The following is a 19,803-nucleotide window of genomic DNA, read 5'->3' as shown; positions in this document are numbered from 1 at the left end:
TTCTCTGACCCTCCATCTTACCAAACATGATATCCTTCTCCAGTGACTGGTCCCTCCTGACAATATGTCCGAAGTATGAGAGACGAAGTTTGGCCATTTTGGCCTCCAAGGAGAACTCTGGCTGCACTTCTTCCAACACGGATCTGTTGGTTCTTTTGGAAGCCCATGGCACTTTAAATATTCTCCTCCAACAACATAACTCAAATGCATCAATTGTTCTACTTGTCTGTCAGTTTGTCGTACTGTGGTGGCTTGTGAGTTGCTGTGATTCTGAAAGCTATGTCACCAGTATTTTAAAACCAGCAGGGTCACCTATGGTGGACAGGTTTCAGATGAGCTTCCAGACAAAGACAGACTAGGAAGAAGGAGTGACGAATTACTTCCAAATATTTAGTCACTGAAAATCTTATGAATAGCAGAGAAACTCTGTCAGATATAGTGCCGGAAAATGAGACCCTCAGGTTGGAAGGGGCGACTGGGGAAGAGCTGCCTCCTCAAAGTAGAGTTGACCATGATGATGCGAATGGAGTAAAGCCCATGGGAGAAAAGCCCGCGGGACCTTCATTTGCTGATGGGGCACAACTCAAAATGAAGAGAAACAGCTGTAAACATCCTTTGAAAATTGGAACATGGGATGTACGAAGTATGAATCTGGGAAAATTGGAAGTTGTCAAAAATGAAATGGAACGCATAAACATGGATATCTTAGACAGTAATGAGCTGAAATGGACTTTTATGTATATATATTTATATAAAGGATCCTATATCTATATCTGTATATATATATATATAGATAGATAGATAGATAGATAAAGGATCACAGTGAGTCTAAATAAACTTTTGAAGGCAGTGGGTTTGGGCTTTGGGTTTACCCAGCAATGCTTGGACTTTACATAGTCAATTCACCTTTGTAAATTCTAAACATGCCCCTATCTACTCTTTTATGTTTTCACCTAACATGGTCACACATCTTTTTGCCATGGTCTTATTCAGTTCTACTTTCTATTATCTTTGTTAAAGTCTACCTCACAGCTCCTAGGGTCAGTATCCAATGTTTGCCCACATGATAGCATACATTTCCAACAAACATGAAGCCTAAATAAGATTCTTATGTAAACTCCCAAGTATAGTATCTGGCAATGAACTATAACTTTATAAATGTTTCTTTCCTACCTCTTCCTTTTGTATTCTGTTAAAATACTCCTAAATTTTAAAGTACTTCAGAAACACATTAATATGTTTTTTAAAAAATTTTAAATCCCACAATTACATTTCAATATAATATTAGCACTTATATACCATTCACTATTTGCCAAGCACTACATACACACACATACATATTTAGATAATCTACCCAACAACTCTGATGTTTGGTACTCTTATTCCCATTTCATAGATAAACAAGCTGAGGTGCAAAGCAGTTAACAAAATTTCCCAAGACTAGACCACTAATAAAGGGGCTCTGGTAGTGTAGTGGATTACAAGCTGAGCTGCTAACCTCAAGGTCAGCAGTTCGAATCTACCAGCTACTCCACAGGAGACAGATGAGGCTTTCTGCTCCCATGAAGATTTACAGTCTCAGAAACCGTATACTGTGTTGTTATGAGTTGGAACTGACTCCACGGCACATAACCACCACTACCAGAGTCAAGATACAGACAACTGTAGCACGCTATTTGAAATGCTTTGCCTAAAATGTACAAACAAGCTATGGGCTATGGGATAAGGGATACTATTTCATATCTTCAAAACAAAAGCTATGTTAATTATGATCATTTAAAATCTTAAATTATCAAAGGAAACTATAAATTTCTCATAATGACTCCCTAACAAGGTTTTAACTGCATTTTTAAATAGTTGAAATGCACACATGCAACCTTCTGGCAAACCTACTTTTAAAAATCATACCTTGTTGGAACATCTACACTTAAGCAATTGATACCTGCATTTATTCTTTGTTATATTTTAAAATAAAAATGCAAATAAATTTTCCACTGACTAAAATTCAGGCGCTCAAATGTATTCCAATTATGATTTCCAATTACTTTCTCTGATTTTTCATGAGCTCAAGGACACACCATTGCTAACATGTTATTTCTTCCATTTCTTTGTTACTCATGCATTCTTTTATTCATTCATGCAACGAATATTTCTTGACTATATTTTCTGTCAGATACTGAACAAAGATTTATTGAATATTTACTATCTTAGGTATATAATTAGGCAAAAGAGACATATAATTTTTTTTTTTTTTTAGGTTTCCAGAAACATACCGGTTACGGAGTATTGCAGCAACCAATTCCCCTCTATGCTGATGATCCATCACCTCGAAAAGTTGGATAATGACCTGTTCAGAAGAAAAAGAAGTCAATATTTACTATGAAAATCAATACTAGAATACAAAAATTATGCTACCTTTACAATATTGCTTTATTATTCACATAAAAAAAACTGTATATCCATGTACATATATTTCATCTAACTATGGTAGTGTAGTGAGTAGGAGTTGGGCTTATAAAAGGAAGGGCAGCAGTTTGAATCTACCAACTGCTCTGAGGGAGAAAGATGAGGATTTCTTCTCCTGTAAAGATTTACAGCCTCAAAAATCCTATACAGGGTCACTGTGATTCAGAATCAACTAGATGGTACACAACCATCACCACCATGAAAATTAAGTAATTAAAAAACTTGCTTTAATCAATTTATCACAAAATTCAATATTAAATAGTATTGACTACATTTTATGTAGAATTATGAATTAACAAATACCCATGGAAAAACAACTAAGTATACAGGCAATTAGATAAAGCCTAGAGTCAAAAGGCATGAGGAGTTTATGTGAAGTTGGGTTAGGAAAGAGTTGGTAGAAGTGAAGACTTGAAGCAAACCATTGTCAAGGGAACACAGAGACAGCACTAATTTTCATGTTACCAAGAGGAGTTGGAGGTTGAGAAGCCCACAGGCAGGGCTCACAAGTTTAGAGGTGGTTGGACAAAATACAGGCTAAAAAGTAATATAATATTTTGAAATCTTACAGGTGTGAAATAGGTGATGGCATAGGAGTGTTTTGCTGAACTGCACAGAATATTTGTTTCAGTGGTTATTGATTTGTGGGAGAACAGCAGGTACTACTGCTGTTAAGTGCCGTCGAGTCGGTTCTGACCCATAGCGACCCAGTACAGGGTTTCCAAGGAGCAGCTGGTTCAAAACCAGCGGTTCAAACCAACTTTGCAATCCAGCGCATTAACCCACAGCACCACAAAATGAATTATATCTAATATGTCTCTTTTAAGTAACATATGCCATTGAAAAGAGAGCATGTATTTCATTTTAAATGTATGTATTTCAACTATATTGAGAATTTAAAATGTATGATTTACTTAAGTTTCTTCCTTTAAATAAAATTAATGTATTTGTTGTTGTTAAGTGCCATAGAGTTGGTTCCAACTCATAACAACTCTGTACAGGGTTTCTGAGAAGCAGCTGGTGGGTTTGAACTGCAGACCTTGTGGCAAGCAGTCAGCTCAGGGCTAAATGTATGAGGGTGCTTCAAAAAGTTTGAGAAAACATAAAATCAAAAGATAATGGAATTATTCTACAAACTTTTGGAAGCCCTTGTATTCTTTTCTATTTAGTTTGTTCATAAAATTATGTTTCTTATTAAGCTATGTAAAGACCTTTAATAATTCAGCGGGGGTGGGGGAGTGAGAGGGGAGAAGTTTCATTGTTCCCTACCTCTTCTTGCCACTTGAGGGTAAAACAAAAGAAACAAACAAACAAAAAAAGTCCTTTTCTTAACCCTTCATACCTCTAAAAAGCAAACAAACAAAATGACAATATAGCATTTATATTTGACCAATCATGTTTTTTCTGCCTGTAATCTCTTTATTATGAGTAAAGAAGTTAAGTTAGCCCCAAAAATTGTTTAATAAAATTTTAAACATTTCAAAATTGGCTGTCCTTTGATTTACCTTTTCTAAAAAGGTTGAATGGGTACAAGGATTTTGAGAAGCTTGTTGAAAAGCTGGGACACTTGGTGTGCCACTATAGGATCAGCACTGGACTGCAAACCACTAGGTCAGCAGTTCGAACCCACCAGCTGCTCCTCGGAAACCCTACACAGGGTCACTATGAGTCAGAAGTGATTCCACGGCACTTAACAAAAACAACAAATTAAAAAGTTAGGTTTGGTTAGCCTACTCAATTTTTGTGATGTGCAAAATGAAAAAAACTACTGTATCTAGATTACTACTAGGAAGCTTGTGATGTGAAAAATAAATAATCCAGATCCTGTTTCAAGAACTGTATCCAGAGTGGAACACATAGGCCTTAAAAGTAGGTATGCAAACTTTCTCTTAACGTCCTGTTTTCAACCAAACCCCTATGGCTGAGCCTGTTGTTGTTAGGTGCCATCTAGTCGGTTCCAACTCAGCAAACCTGTCTAAGGTTTACAAAAGCAGCTGGTGGGTTTGAACTTCCGACCTTGCAGTTAGCAGTCCAGTGGTTATTCTACAGTGCCACACCACATCTTATCTCTGAGTCTAGGGCTCTTTAATTCAATTTTCCAGATAAAAAACCACTAGTCTCCTGAAAATCAGAAAGTGAGCAATAGGGCATGGGACACTAGTTGCTAATTTTAAAGATTTTCAACAATTAGCACTTGTTTACAATCGCATGACTCATCAGCCTTCCACAGACCAGGTGCCTACAATTTGTGAGATGTTACGAGCTCTATAGGAAAAGGTTGGTTTCTCTTCTTGGTTCCTATAGAGAAATATGTCAAAGTTGTAAGTTCCTTTGTTGTATGTTCAAAATTCTTTTTGACTGTACATTTGTCAGTGTTTCCATTTGTGTTCTCTTTGTCCTTTTGAATTTCCCCCTTTTTATGTCTTTAAATTGATTTTACTTGGGGTTAGGGAGTGGATATATTTATGGGATATTTGTCAGACAATAAAATGTTTTTAAACAGTGAACTTGAGTTATCAAATATTTGTATTAGAAAATTAGTGCACTGTATGCATGAGGGATGAATCAGAGACAAAGAAAAAGTATGCAGACCAGTAAATTCCTGGTGTGGCACTGTATATCAGGACTGTGAATCACAAGATCGGCAGTTCAAACCCACCAGCCACAGCTTGGAAACTCTATACAGTGTCACTATGAGTCAGAACCAACTCAACAGCACTTAGCAACAACAATAGTCAAGGTGAGGAACCCTATTGGCGCTGTAGGATAAGCACTGGAATGCTAACTGCTAGGCCAGCAGTTCAAACCCACCAGCTCTCCGTGGGAGAAAGATGAGGCTTTCTACTCTCTTAAAGGTTTACAGCCTCAGAAACTCTAAACAGCGTTGCCGTGAGTCGGAGTCAAATTGATAGCCGTGGCTTTGGGTTATAGTCATGCTATGAGTTAAGGGCTCGGCCAAGGGTTCTGAGACTAGCCAGGAAGGACTAGGACTTACTAACTGACAAACCATTGACAGATATTAAAGGAATAAGTAGCCATCACAGACAAAATCAAGAAGTCTGTTTAGGTAATCGGGACAATGGTCATGACATCAAGTAAGGTAGGGTGTACAAAAGAAGAAAAAACATTGAAAGCAAGGAGAACAAGTTTAATATACACATATTGAAGACTATGTCACCCAGGAGTCCCGGTGTCATGTTGTAAGATAAGTACTCGACCACAAGGTCAGTCTGAACCACAAGGTTGGCGATTCAAACTCACAAGTCTCTCCTTGGAAACCCTATACAGATTTGCTATGGGTTGGAAGCAACTTAACTAAACAACAACATGTCACACACCATATAACAGCTAATGGAAATTTGGAATTATGCATTTGGATTTAGGCTGAAACTAGAAATATAAATATTGGAGGATTTTTTCAGTTAAGTGACAGCTAAAGTGATGAGTAGAGGGAACACTATTCAGGGGAATATTTGCAAGAAGAAGGTGGGATCCAAAAGAATACTGTGAGCCAAAAAACACAGGAAGACAAGCTACCAAGGAAAAAAGTGAACAGGTAGGATAAAAACTAAGAGAAGTATGAAATGAAAGTGAAGGAAGAAGAATGGTTAGAGGATATTCAATAGTTTTCAGTTCTGTGCCCTTCAAGGAAGATATGGCTACTTGATTTGACAACTACAAGGTCCTTTGAAACCTTTTTTTTTTTAAAAGAAAAATGCAGTTTCAATATAGGTTGTGGGAACCAGACTGCAGTGGTTTTAAAGTGAAACAAGTAAGTTCCTTTGAAGAACTAGTGAGGAACTAAAAGGAACTAAAATATACAGGCAATGTGTTGCTGTTAATTTCCATTGAGTTGATTCCGAAACACTGCCCGATCCTGCACCACCCTCACAATTGGTACCAATGTGTCAATCCATATCGTCGGGTGTCTTCCTCTTCTTCATTGACCCTCCATTTTACCAAGCATGATGTCTTTCTCCAAGGACTGGTCCAGTCCTACATGTTCACAACACAAGAGACGAAGTCTCACTATCCTGACTTCTAAAGAGCATTCTGGATATACTTCTTGTGACACACATTTGTTTGTTCTTCTGGCAGCCCATGGTATTTTCAATGTTATTTACCAACACCATAATTCAAATGCATCAAATCTTCTACAATCCTCCTATTCATGATCCAGCTTTCATGTGCTTATGAGGCAAGTGAAAATCCTGTGGTTTAGGTCAGGCACGTATCAGTTAGTTCTCAAACTGACATATTTACTCTTGTGCAACAAATTTCTTGATTGCTACTTCCATGAAAAATGTAATCTTTGACAACTTCAATCTTTTCTCCATTTACCCTGGTGCTATCTATTGGTCAAGTTGTGAGGATTTTTGTTTTCTTTAAAGTGAGGTACAGTCCATACTGAGGGCTACTAAGATCTTTGATCTTAGTAAGTATTTCAAGTTGTCTTCACTTCCAGCAAGCAAAGTTATGTCATCTGCATATAACAGGTTGTTAATGAGGCTTCCTCCAATCTTGATGCCATGTTCTTCACAAAATCCAGCCTCTCAGATTATTTGCTCAGCATACAGACTGAATAAGTATGATGACAGGATACAACACTGGCACACACCTTTCCTGATTTTAAACCATTCAGTATCCCCTTGTTCTGTTCGAATGATTGCCTCTTGGTCTATGTACAGGTTCCTTGTGACAACAATTAGGTGTTCTGGAATTCCCATTCTCTGCAATGTTATCCATAGTTTGATATGATCTACACAGTTTTATATGAGTCCTAGTATGAAGCTGTGGGCTAATACGCTGGACTGCAAAGTTGGTTTGTACCACAAGGTCAGCAGTTCAAGCTCACCAGCTGCTCCACAGGGTCACTGTGGGTTGTAACCAACTCTACGATACTTAACAACAACAACAACACAGTCAAAAGCCTTTGCATAGTCAATAAAGCACAAGTAAACATCTTTGTAATATTCTCTGCTTTCAGTCAAAATGTTATCTGATGCATCATCAATGAAATCTCTAGTTCCACGTCCTCTTCTGAATTTCTGGCAGCTCCCTATCAACATACTACTATAACTGTATTTTAATTATCTCTAGCAAAATTTTACTTACATGTGATAATAATGGCATATTAGATGAATTCTGCATTCCACTGGGTCATCTTTCTTGGAATGTGCACAAATATGGATCTTTTCAAATCAAGTGGTAGCTTGATATTTCTTTCATATTTCTTGGTAGCTGTCTTTCATATTTCTTGGAATAGATGAGTGAGTGCCTCCAGCACTGCATCAGGTTGTTGAACTATTTAAGTTTTTCTTGTTATGTTACCTCTGGAAATGGATGAATATTGACAATTCTTTTTGGTAAAGTGACTCTGTATATTCCTTCCATCTTCTTTAGATGCTTCCTGCATCATTCAATATTTTTTTCATAGGAGCTTTCAGTATTGCAATCCCAGACTTGAAGTTTTCTTCAGTTATCTCAGCTAGAGAAATGCTGATTATGTACTTACCTTTTGGCTTTCTAATTCCAGGTCTTTGAACATTTTATTATGATACCTTACTTTGTCTTTTCAAGCTGACCTTTGAAATTTGATGTTAAGCTCTTTTACTTTTACTTTATCCTTTCTTCCATCTGCTTTATCTTCTCTATGTTCAAGAGTGAGTTCATTCTCTTCTGACATCCATTTTGGTCTTTTCTTTCTTTCTTCTTTTTTAAATTCATTTTTAAATTTATTTATGTATGACATTCTTGATGTTATTGCACAACTCTTTTGGTATTTGGTCAATTACTGTATGGGTAAAGTGGCCTATCAAACCAGTAAAGGAAAAAGATTTGGAAACAACTGGATATATACTTAGGTGAAAAAAATTAGCAAGGGTATACACTATTTTCCTTCTTACCATAAAATACATTCCAAGTTGGTCGAAGATTTAAAGGTAAAAAATGAAACTAAAAGATTATCAAAATAAAACATACATGATATTGCTTATAATTCGGTAACACATGAAACAAGCAGGACCCCAAAGCCACAGACCATGAAGGAGAATAGAGTTAAGTCTGATGACAGAAAAATTTAAAACTCTGTACTTTAAAAATGCCACAGTCAAAGGGAATTGATAAACTAGGGGGAATAAACATTAGCAATACACATGACAGGCAATGAAGGACTAATAACTTCTGTCTCACACATATACATTTGAACTGCAAGGTCGGCTGTTCAAGCTCATCAGCTGCTCCTTGGAAACCCTATACAGGGTCGCTATGGGTCAGAACAGACTCAACAGCACTTAACAGCAACAAGAAGTCAATCAATAAAATGATACAGCACAATGGTAATTACAGGAAATAATATACACTGGAAATACATATTATTAATAAACAAAGAACTGAATACCAATGGGAGGCACAATTTTCACCTCTGAAATGAGCACATACAGAGAAAAAAAATTAAGTTTATATTGTGTATTAGTGAAAAGGAATAAGAATGGATACTACATGAGAAAATGACTAAAATGTGCCAAATGCTGCTGAGAGGTTGAGTAAGGCAAGAATTGAGAACTAGCACTGGGTGTGGTAACGTGAGGGTCACTGGAGACATTAGTGAGAGTGGTGTAGGTGAAATGATGGAGATAAAGGCTGATTAGTGCACATCTAAGAGAAAAACAGAGGATGGAAAAGGAGACAAGTCCAAGCAATTCTTTCAGAGAGTTTGGCTTTAATAAGGAGTAGAAAAATGGGTTGTAGTTGGAGAAAGATATAAAGTAGAGGGTGTTAATATTTTGTTTTCATAACTGGATATACAACAGCAGACAAATCTCAAAAGCATGACATTAAGCCAAAAATAAACAAAAAGACAAACTGAAGAAGTACAATACTAATTCTATAAATCTTAAAAATACTAGGGGATGACAAGTTCACAGAAAAAAATGGAATTAAAAGATAATGGATTTCTTTTCCACAGACATTTTAAAGCCCCTTCATATATAAGACCAAACCCACCAAAAAACAAAACAAAAAAACACTACCATTGAGTCAATTCTGACTCTTAGCAACCTTATTTATATAGGGCTTCTGAGACTGTAAGTCTTTTCAAAAGCAGACCGCCTCATCTTTCTCCCATGGAGCGGCCGATGGGTTTGAACCACCAACTTTGTGGTTACTAACTAAAGGCCTAACCCAAAAAAATTCATCAGGGCTCCTTCTATCTATATCTATATATATACAATACATGTATGTACACATATGTGCATTACATACGTGCATGAACATGCATGTCTGTACAAAAAAAAAAAAAAAACCGCAAACACCAAATTTGGGATAGTTGTTGTTAAATGTCTTCAAGTCAGTTCTGACTCATAGTAATCCTGAATAGGGTTCCCGAGAAGCAGCTGCTATGATTGAACCACAGTGACCTTGCAGTTAAAACTGACTTTGCAGTCAAGCACGTTAACCCACAGCACCACACCAGAACGCCTAAATTTGGGATAGTGGTGGTGGTAGTTATGTTCTGTGGGGTCAGTTCTGACTCATAGTGACCCTGTGTAGGGTTTCCTAGGCTGTAAATCTTTATGGGAGTAGAAAGCCTCATCTTTCACCTACAATCAGCTGTTAGGTTAGAACAGCTGACCTTAGAGTTAATAGCCCACCTCTTAACCACTATGCTACTAGAGCTCCTTAAATTTGGGATAGTATTTTCCTCATAGGAGTCCTGATGTGGCACTGATGTGCTGGGCTGCAAAGTTGGTTTGAACCCCAAGGTCGGTTATTCAAGCTCACCAGTACTTCCTTGGAAACCCTAGGGTTGCTATGGGCTGGAACCAACTCAAAGGCACTTAACAACAACAACAATTACCTCAAAAGAGGCAGTGAGGAAAACACACTTGGAGAGGGCTACACTAGGAACTTTACCTGTGTCTAACTTTTTGTGAAAGATCTGAAGCATACATGGGAAAGGGTTAAGATTTTTTATAGCTAAGTGGCACTTAAAGGCATTGGCTAAAAACAAGGCTTCAGGAATTGACAGAATTCAAATTGGACAATGTCAACAAATCATGCAGTACAAGAAGCACTCACTAGTCTATGTCAAGAAATTTGAAAGACAGCTAGCTGGTCAACCGACTGGAAGAGATTCCAATTTGTGCCCATTCCAAAGAAAGGTGACCCAACAGAATGTGGAAAAAAGTGAACATATCATTAATATTACATGCAAGTAATATTACATGGTTGAAACAGTACGCCAAAAGAGATATGCCAGCAAGTCAAACCAGATTCAGGGATATTGCTTTTGTCAGGTGTATCTGGCCGAAAGCAGAGAATACAAGAAAGATATTTACTTGTGTTTCATTGACTACGTAAAGACATTCAAAAGTGTGGCTCATAGGAAAGTATGAATTACACTGTGAAGAATGGGAATTCCAGAACATTTCATTGTGTTCATGCAGAACCTGTACATAGACCTTGTTCAAATAGAACAAGGAGATACTGAGTGGGAGAACCAGGAAAAGGGACTGTCAGGATTATATTCAATCACCTTAATTATTCACTCTCTATGCTGAGCAAAGAATCGGAGAAACTGGACTATATGAAGATCATGGCATCAGGATTGGGGAAAGGTTCATTAACAACCTGCGATATGCAGGTGACACAACCCTGTTTGCTGAAAGCAAAGAGGATTTGAAGTACTCACTGATGAAGATCAAAGGATACAGCTTCAGTTTGGATTATACTCAATGTAAAGAAAACAAAAATCCTCACAAGTGAATCAATAAACAACAGTATGATGAGTGGAGAAAAGACTGAAATTGTCAAGGATTTAATTTTAGTTGGATTCACAATCAACACCCATGGAAACAGTCATCCAGAAATCGGATGATGCATTGCATTGGGAAAATCTGCTGGGAAAAAAAAACCCCAAAACCTCTTGAAACTGTTCAAGAGCAAGGATGTCACTTTAAGGACTAAGGTGAGCTTGACCCATGCCATACTATTTTTAATCACCTCATGTGCATTTGAAAGTTGGACAATAAATAAGGAAGCTCAGAGGAAAACTAATGTATTTGAAATACAGTGTTGGCAAAGAATATTGAAATTACCACGGACTGACAAAAGAACAAACAAATCTGTCTTGGAAGAGGTACAGCCAGAAAGCTCTCTGTAAGTAAGGATGAAGAGACTTGGTCTCATGTACTTTGGACATGTGGTCAGGAAGGGACATTCCCTGGAAAGGGCATCATTCTTGGTAAAGGAGAGGGCCAGCGAAAAAGAGGAACACTCTCAATGAGATGGACTGACACAGTGGCTGCAACAGTGGGCTCAAACATCACATATGTGAGAATGGCACAAGATTGGACAGCATTTCGTTTTGTTGTACAAAGAGCTGCTATTAGCTGGAAACAACTCACTGGTACCCAACAACAATAGCAATCATTACTCTGAGCCTAAAACTGACACAGACCTACTTGTGATAGGTGAGGTATCGTATATGAATTAAACCAATTTTATTCTTAAACATTTATTTCAAGTGAATCAAAAATTTAATATTTCTTAAGTATCATTATATATAGATAGATAATATTTCACATAGAGATTCCATTTTATGACTTAGCTTTTAATTAAAATCATTCATGTCTCCCTGATCCTGTCCAAGCACCCATGGCTTACACATAATGGGATTTGAGATATGCCTAACCAATTTCACCTACATTATGTAAGGCCAGTTTATGAACGAAACTAATGTTATATAAAATAAATTTTAAGATTTTCCATAATAGTCTGTCTTCAAATAAAATTTTGTTAAATACTGTGATAAGAAAAGAATGCTGACAGAAATGATCAGTGAAAAGTGCTATATGCCACAAAATCAAAAACTGCAAAATGTAGAAAAATTGGACATAATTGCACATCCTACATCAAGTTATATATAGCAGCATCACTAAAATTCAAAATCATCTCAAAATGACAAAATTTGAACTTAAGAAATCAGATTTTCATTCTTTGGGAAATAATTTGTTCTACAAAAGTTTATTTTTAAAAATGTCACAGTGTGTTATAGAATCACTTAGCTTCCACACATGACAAAGGCATCACGCTCCCCTCCATCCTGTGGCACTGAAAAGGTCCAACTCTAAAATACTTGAGTACCTATTAGATGTTAACCTGCGTGGTGACTGTTCCCTAGTGTAAATTTCAAACTTGCTTGGTCGCTGTGATATACTCCCACATCTGCAAACTTACCAAGATCTGTAACACTGTATACAACAGAAGTTTCACTATAATAAAGGCTATAGATGATATGATTTCTGAACACACATTTTATGTAAGTGATCAACCTATCTGGTTTCCTCCTGACCAGTATCTGATACTACAGTCTAGGGTAGAATTATGATAGCAGTCACTTCTAGGTCTAAACTCCAAACAAAAAGACTAAACCCAGAGTCTGGAGAAATGGCACCATAAGTAGATAAGTTGCAAACCTATCCACCACAACACCAAGAAGCACAACAAGAAATTTTTTTCTCAGACCTGTGGGACTCTGAATTGATGGGCGGAGAACAACAATAAGGAGCTGCATACAGACTTAAATCAACAGCTGGTCCCAGGCTACAGAAAACAAATCTGCTCACCCTGCCCCTCCCATTCTTGGTCCTGTAAACTCAAAAATGACTGGGAGGCATGCAGCCAGACAGCTTCAACAAAGCCTATTCCCACAGTCAACCTACTTATCTGTGTATATGGAAAGGCCACAAGCTCTGACTTTACAATGAATATTATAAATCTTTCTAGGGGTCCGTTCAAAATCTGTCTGCCCTTCCTTCTTTCATTGTGGTAGATAGAAGCTTGTCAGTCCCAGTCAACCCAGAGCTTACCTGAACATGGTAAGAGTCTCAAATCTTGGCTCTGAGATAACTGGTCCCTCACAGAGCAGGAAAAACAGCACAGACAAGGATGGAGGGGTGCACACAGCCCCACTGATGGTTCACTTAGTATGAACTTTCTAGACACTTTGGAAGCTGCTAAAGACAGAAAATATGGTCATGGATAAGCAGCTCACATAGATCAGAATAGGGAGAAATAACCAAAGAAAGAGGACTGTGCCCCTTGTAGGATGAAGTGATTTATATGTGTTCTCTATTCTGTTTGGTCTGGAATGTCTGAAATAAAGGTATAACAGACAGTGAGGAAGTGGAGTTCACAAAGTTTGAAGGCTCTCCCTGCCTAAGACTTTCTTACAGAAAGTAGCACTGTCAATGCCATTAAATACTTGGGAGAATCAAGAAATCAAGTAAAACCTTGTAAAATTAAAATGCCCTAACATCATCTTTAAAAAATCACAAAGCACATAAAGAAACTAGGGGAAATGACCCATCAATGTGAACAAGATGATGAGGAAAAAAAAAAAAATCACATTTATGGATGCTTCAATAATAAAGAGATGTTGTTGTAGTTGTTAAGTGCCATCAAGTTGGTTCCAACCCAGAGTGACCCTATATAGGGTTTCTGAGGAGTGGCTGGTGAGCTTGAACCGCCACCGGTTTTGCAGATCAAATCGACTTTATAGTCCAGTACATTAACACACAGCACCATACCGGGACTCATAATGAAGAGATAGGAGTAATGTAATATTAAACAAACTCAAAGAACTAGAGGAAAACACAGCAGGAAAATGAAGCATGAGTAAAACTAGAGTTTAAATAAATAACACAAACCCACAACAATTACTACCATCAAGTTGATTCCAACTCATAGTCACCATATAGAACAACAACAAAAAAAAATGTCCCATAGTGTTTGTAATACTGTAATCTTTTTGGAAGCAGACTGATACATCTTTCTCCCTTGGAGCAGCTGTTTGGGTCATACCACCAACATGTGGCTAGCAGCCAAGTGCTTAACAGCTATACCACCAATGCTCTTTAAATAAACAGATATTGTTGGTCAATGCTGTTGAGTCAATTGCAACTCACAGTGACACTGTATAGAGTTTCTGAGGAATGACTGGTGGATTTCAACCACCAATCTTGTTAGCAGTTCAGTGCTTATCCTACAGAGCCACACCAGGACTCCAAATAAAGAGACAGACATTTTTGTTCTATTTTTTATAGTGTCCAAAGAGAAATTTGTTGTTGTTAAGTGCCGTCGCGTTGGCACTTAGCAATCTGTATAGGGTTTCAGAGGCTTTCAATCTTTGTGAGAGAAGAAAGCCTCATCTTTCTCCCATGGAGCAACTGGCCGGTTCAAACCACAGACTTTGGGGTTCGTAGTCCAATGCTTATCATATGAAGCCACTGCACTACCTAAATAAAGAGATTGTTGTTCTTGTTTTTAAGTGTCATTGAGTCAATTCTGACTCATAGCAATCCTGTGTAGGGTTTCTGAGGAACAGCTGGTGAGTTTGAACCACCGACCTTGTGATTCAAATGACCTTGCATTCCAGTGCTTATTCTACAGTTCCATACCATGACTCCAAAAAAAAAAGAGATTGTTGTTGTTGTTAAGTGTCGTCAAGTTGGATCCGACTCATAGCAACCTTATATAGGGTTTCCTAGGAGCAGATTGGTGAGTTTGAACCACCAACCTTGCAGTTCAAACCAACCTTGCAGTCGTGTGCTTATCCTACAGTGCTACACCAGGACTGCAAATAAAGAGATTGACACAATAAAAATAAAACAAACAGAGGGCAGGGCTTGATGGCAGATAGGGTAGAAGTGCAGAGAAGTTCTCCGTCAGCAATACCACAGAATACTAGGTGAAAAGGGTTCAGGGCAGAGGTCCAAAACTCTGAACTGCATAGGTAGGAATATTTTAAAAGTTTGAAGGCTTACAGCTAGTGGAACTTTTAGTGGAAGTAAGAAACCTGGTACTTTAGAACTGCCTAGCTCAGTACCTTGGAGTCAACAACTTGGGTAAGACCAAATGGCAAGACCAATCGGGAGCAAACCCACCATGCACGGAATAACATTGCAGGAACCTCGGAGCAAAGGTGGACAATACACTATTGGTTTCCTTTGTTCTCATTTTTTTTTTTTTTTTTGGTATCTGTTCATTGGATCCCCACTGTTTGTGCACCTCCATTCTGGTGACTAGATGCGGGGGTGAACACCGCCCACCTCACCATAGGTGGGTTCTTCTGCTGCACATGTGCACAAATACTTTCAGCATTTAAAGAGACCAGCAGGCCAAGAACCGGCCCTGAATAGTTTCTTAATAGGGAAAAGGCCAGAAAAAGGGATGTGGAGAGGGAAAGACAGTTTAAAAACAAAACAGGCCAAAAATTAAATTCGGAACTACAGCATAACAACCAACAGTGACATCTTGAAATTTATCTGGAGGCCTTGAAGGCAAGAGGCTGAAAGAGGGCATTCAATTTATACTCAGATTAGGCTAGAGATTGTTTTTCTCTCTCCTTCCTCTTGTTTTTCTGCGATTATAGACTACAGCATCCAATCTAGTTTTTGTTTTGTTTTGTTTTTTTCTTGTTGGTTTTTTGTTTTGTTATTCTTGGTTTTTTTGTTTGTTTTTTTCTGTTTCTGTTTTGCTGTTTTTTGTTTCCCCTTTTACCTTTGGGGGGCTCTTTCTCTCCCTATATTACCCAAAAAGAGACAGCAACAGCTGCCCTATAGTCAATACAATCACACTCTACAAAACACCAAAATCCAGGCAAAAACCAATACCAGCTGCCATACACCTGGGAAGCAGACAACACCTGTCAAGGTTACTCTGAGTTAAGCAATAAGAAGAGTGAAAAGGGAAGACCACATCCTGATCACAACTGCCTAGAGGCAAACAGAAAACATAAAAAATACCACAACACACTCAATCAAGTATCAAGTCCACAGATACACACTAAACATGTCCAAGAAGCAAAAGCAGATGACCATATCAGCACATGTCCAAAAACAAGATCACATGTCTGAGACAAATGACCTAGAGTTAGACCAGGACTACATTCTGGAAGGGTGCAGGCCTTGGAAATGCCTGAGAAGGAATTCAGAAAAATGATTATAAAATGTTTCAAAACACTTTACAATGGAATGGAGAAAAATAAGGAAGAAGTCAGGAAAGCACTACAGGAAGAATCAAATAAGATTTGATTGGAAACAATTCAAAACCTACAGAAAGAGGTCCAAATGATCAATGATAGAATATTAGAAATAGACAATACACTGAAAGGGCAAAGGAGTAGAATAGAAGAGATGGAAGGCAGAACTAGTGAGCTGGAAGACAAATCTCTCAATACTGCTAAGCCAGAAGAACAAGCAGAAAACAGGACAAAAAAAAAGCTGAAGAAGGCCTACAGTTCATGTTGGACAAGAAGAGGAATAACTTAAGAATTATTGGCATTCCAGAACAGGAAGAATCACACAAGTCCACAGAGGAAATAGTAGAAGAACTGCTGGAAGACAATTTCTCGAACATTCTGAAAAGTGAAAAGATAAAAATTCAAGAAACTCAACAAACCCCAGGAAGGATAGATCCCAAAAGAAAATCACTGGGACATATCATAATCAAGCTATACAAAATCAAAGATAAGAAGACAATCCTGAAAGCAGCTAGGGAAAAGAAAAGTGTAACATACACAGGCAAGCACGTCAGATTAAGCTTGGATCTCTAAGCAGAAACCATGCAAGCAAGAAGGCAATGGGGAGACATATATAAAACCCTGAAAAAAAATTTTTTTAACCAAGAATCCTTTATCCAGCAAAGCTATCAATCAAATATGGCAGTGAAATCAAAACATTTCAGGATAAACAGAAGCTAAGAGATTTTGCCAAAGCGAACCCTGCGCTACAAAACATCCTAAAGGGAATTCTGTGGACTGAGAACCAACTAGAACAGACAACAACCAGAGATTAAGATATGTGGCAGCACCTCCCAGACCAAATGGACAGAAGGAAGAGTCGAGAACAGAACAAAACTATAAGAACAAACTCTGTGACTCTGGAAGATCAGTCTATGATCAAAACAATTATAATGTGAAAGAAGGTAAACACGTAGGTACAAAGATCCAGATTGCGAGAAGGTCAGGTAGATTACAGGATAAAATAGACTGTGCTAAATGGAGGGGAAATTTAATAGAATATAAGGTAACTTCAAAGAAAATTAACACTTCACAACATACCAAAAAAATGAAAAATCCTAGAAGAACATAGAAACATTAAAACTATAAGGAAACTCACAAGAAAGAACACAAAAAGCATGAACTCAGCAAAGGATGACACACAGAACAAAGAAAGCAGCACCACCACACACACACACACACACACACAAAAAAAAAAAAAAACATAATGGCAGCAATTAATCCATACCTATGGATAATTACAAGGAGCTCTGGTAGCGTAGTGGTTACGAATCGGGCTGCGAACCTTAGGGTCAGCGGTTCGAAACTACCAGCCGCTCCGCGGGAGAAAGATGAGGCTTTCTACTCCCGTAAAGATTTACACCCTCGGAAACCCTGTACAGGGTCGCTATGGGTCGGACCCGACTCGATGGCACTTAACAACAACAACATGGATAATTACACTAAATGTAAATGGATTCAATGCACCAGTTAAGAGACGGAGGGTGGCAGAATGGACAAGAAAACAAGATTATTCAATATGCTGTCTGCAAGAGATACATCTTACCGACAGAGACAAAAACAGATTAAAGTCAAAGGATGGAAAAAACATACCAAGCTAATTGCAATTAAAAATGAACAGGAGTGGCAGTACTAAAGTCTGATCAAATAATCTTTACAGCAAAAACCAGCATAATAGATAAAGATGAACATTATCTCATGATTAAAGGGTCAATTGAGCAAGATGCCAGGACCATAAAAAATATCTATGCTCCCAATGAAAGAGCTCCAAAACATATAAAGCACTCTAATACATTTGAAGAAAGAAATAGACGAATCTACAAAAATCGTGGGCGATTTTAATACACTGCATTCAAATTGGACAGAACAACCAGAAAGAAAATTGACAAAGACACAGAAGAACTAAACAACACAATCAGCCAACTGGACCTCATAGATGTATACAGAGAATTCAACCCAACAACAGCACAATACACATTCTTTTCCAGTGCACATGAAACATTCTCCAGAATAGACCATGTGTTAGGGCACAAAAGAAACCTCCATAAATTTACAAATATCAAAATACTACAAAGCATCTTTTCAGAAAACAATGCTATTAAACTAGAAATCAACAATAGGAAGACCAAGGAAATGAAGTCAAATACATGGAAACTGAATAACACCCTGCTGAAAAGCAACTGGGTAGTAAAAGAAATTAAACGTGAACTCACAAAGTTCCTAGAAACAAATGAGAATGCAAACTCAACAATTCTTTGGGACATGGTGAATGCAGTACCGAGAGGAAAATTTATTGCAATTAATGCAAACATCCAAAAGTAGAAATAATTAAAATTAACACATTAACACAGCATCTACAACAATTAGAAACAGACCAAGAGAGGGAACCTACAGTGACCAAAAGAAAAGAAATGATAAAGATTAGAGCAGAAATAAATGAGATAGAAAACAGAAATACTATAGAAAAAATCAATAGGACAAGAAGCTGGTTCTTTGAAAGGATTAACAAAATTGACAGACCATTGGCAAACCTAACAAAAGGAAAGAGGAAAACGACACAAATAACACACATTAGAAACCACATGGGCAATGTCACAATGGAACCAAAGGAAATCAAAAGAATAATAACAGAATACTATGAAAAGTTGTATTCCAACAAATTTGGGAAAACTTAGAAGAGAGGGTTACATATTTTTAGAAAAACATGACCTACCTAAACTTACACACAGTGAAGTAGAAAACGTGAACAGACCCATAACAAAAGAAGAACATCAGATCATCAAAAGACTCCCAACCAAAAGAAGTCCAGACCCAGAAAGCTTCATTGGTGAGCTCTACCAAACATTCAGGGAAGAACTGTCACCAATTCTACTCAAATTATTCAAAAATATAGAGGAGGATGGACAACTAACTTCCTAATACATTTTATGAAGCAAACATAACCCTCATACCAAAACCAAGGAAGGACACCACTAAGAAAGAAATTATAGACCAATATCCCTCATGAATATAGAGGCAAAAATTCTCAACAAAATCCTAGCCAACAGAATCCAGCACCACATCAAAAAGATAATACATAATGATCAAGTAGGATTCATATCAGGGATGCAAGGATGGTTCAACATTAGAAAAACAATCAACATAAGCTGCCATATAATTAGAAAAAACAAAAGAACCATATGATCATATTGATTGATGCAGAAAAGGCATTTGACAAAATCCAACATCCATTCCTGATAAAAACACTCAACAAA

At 37.6% G+C, this 19,803-nt stretch overlaps 1 protein-coding gene across 1 annotated transcript in view; it reads right to left on the bottom strand.

Annotated features, from left to right (window-relative positions):
• LOC102832689 (kelch-like protein 13-like) overlaps positions 1-19,803 on the bottom strand; it is a 262,216-nt gene that overhangs the window by 178,837 nt on the left and 63,576 nt on the right. The window contains exon 2 of the mRNA XM_006872116.1: positions 2,274-2,347. Coding sequence (XP_006872178.1) covers positions 2,274-2,323 — 50 coding nt within the window. The 5' untranslated portion in view covers positions 2,324-2,347. The remainder of the gene's footprint in view (positions 1-2,273; positions 2,348-19,803) is intronic.

This window comes from Chrysochloris asiatica, unplaced genomic scaffold, assembly GCF_000296735.1.
Source record: "Chrysochloris asiatica unplaced genomic scaffold, ChrAsi1.0 scaffold00183, whole genome shotgun sequence".
Lineage (NCBI taxonomy): Eukaryota > Metazoa > Chordata > Mammalia > Afrosoricida > Chrysochloridae > Chrysochloris > Chrysochloris asiatica.
Note: the sequence above shows the minus strand (reverse complement) of the source record. Positions and strands in the feature narration are given on the sequence as shown.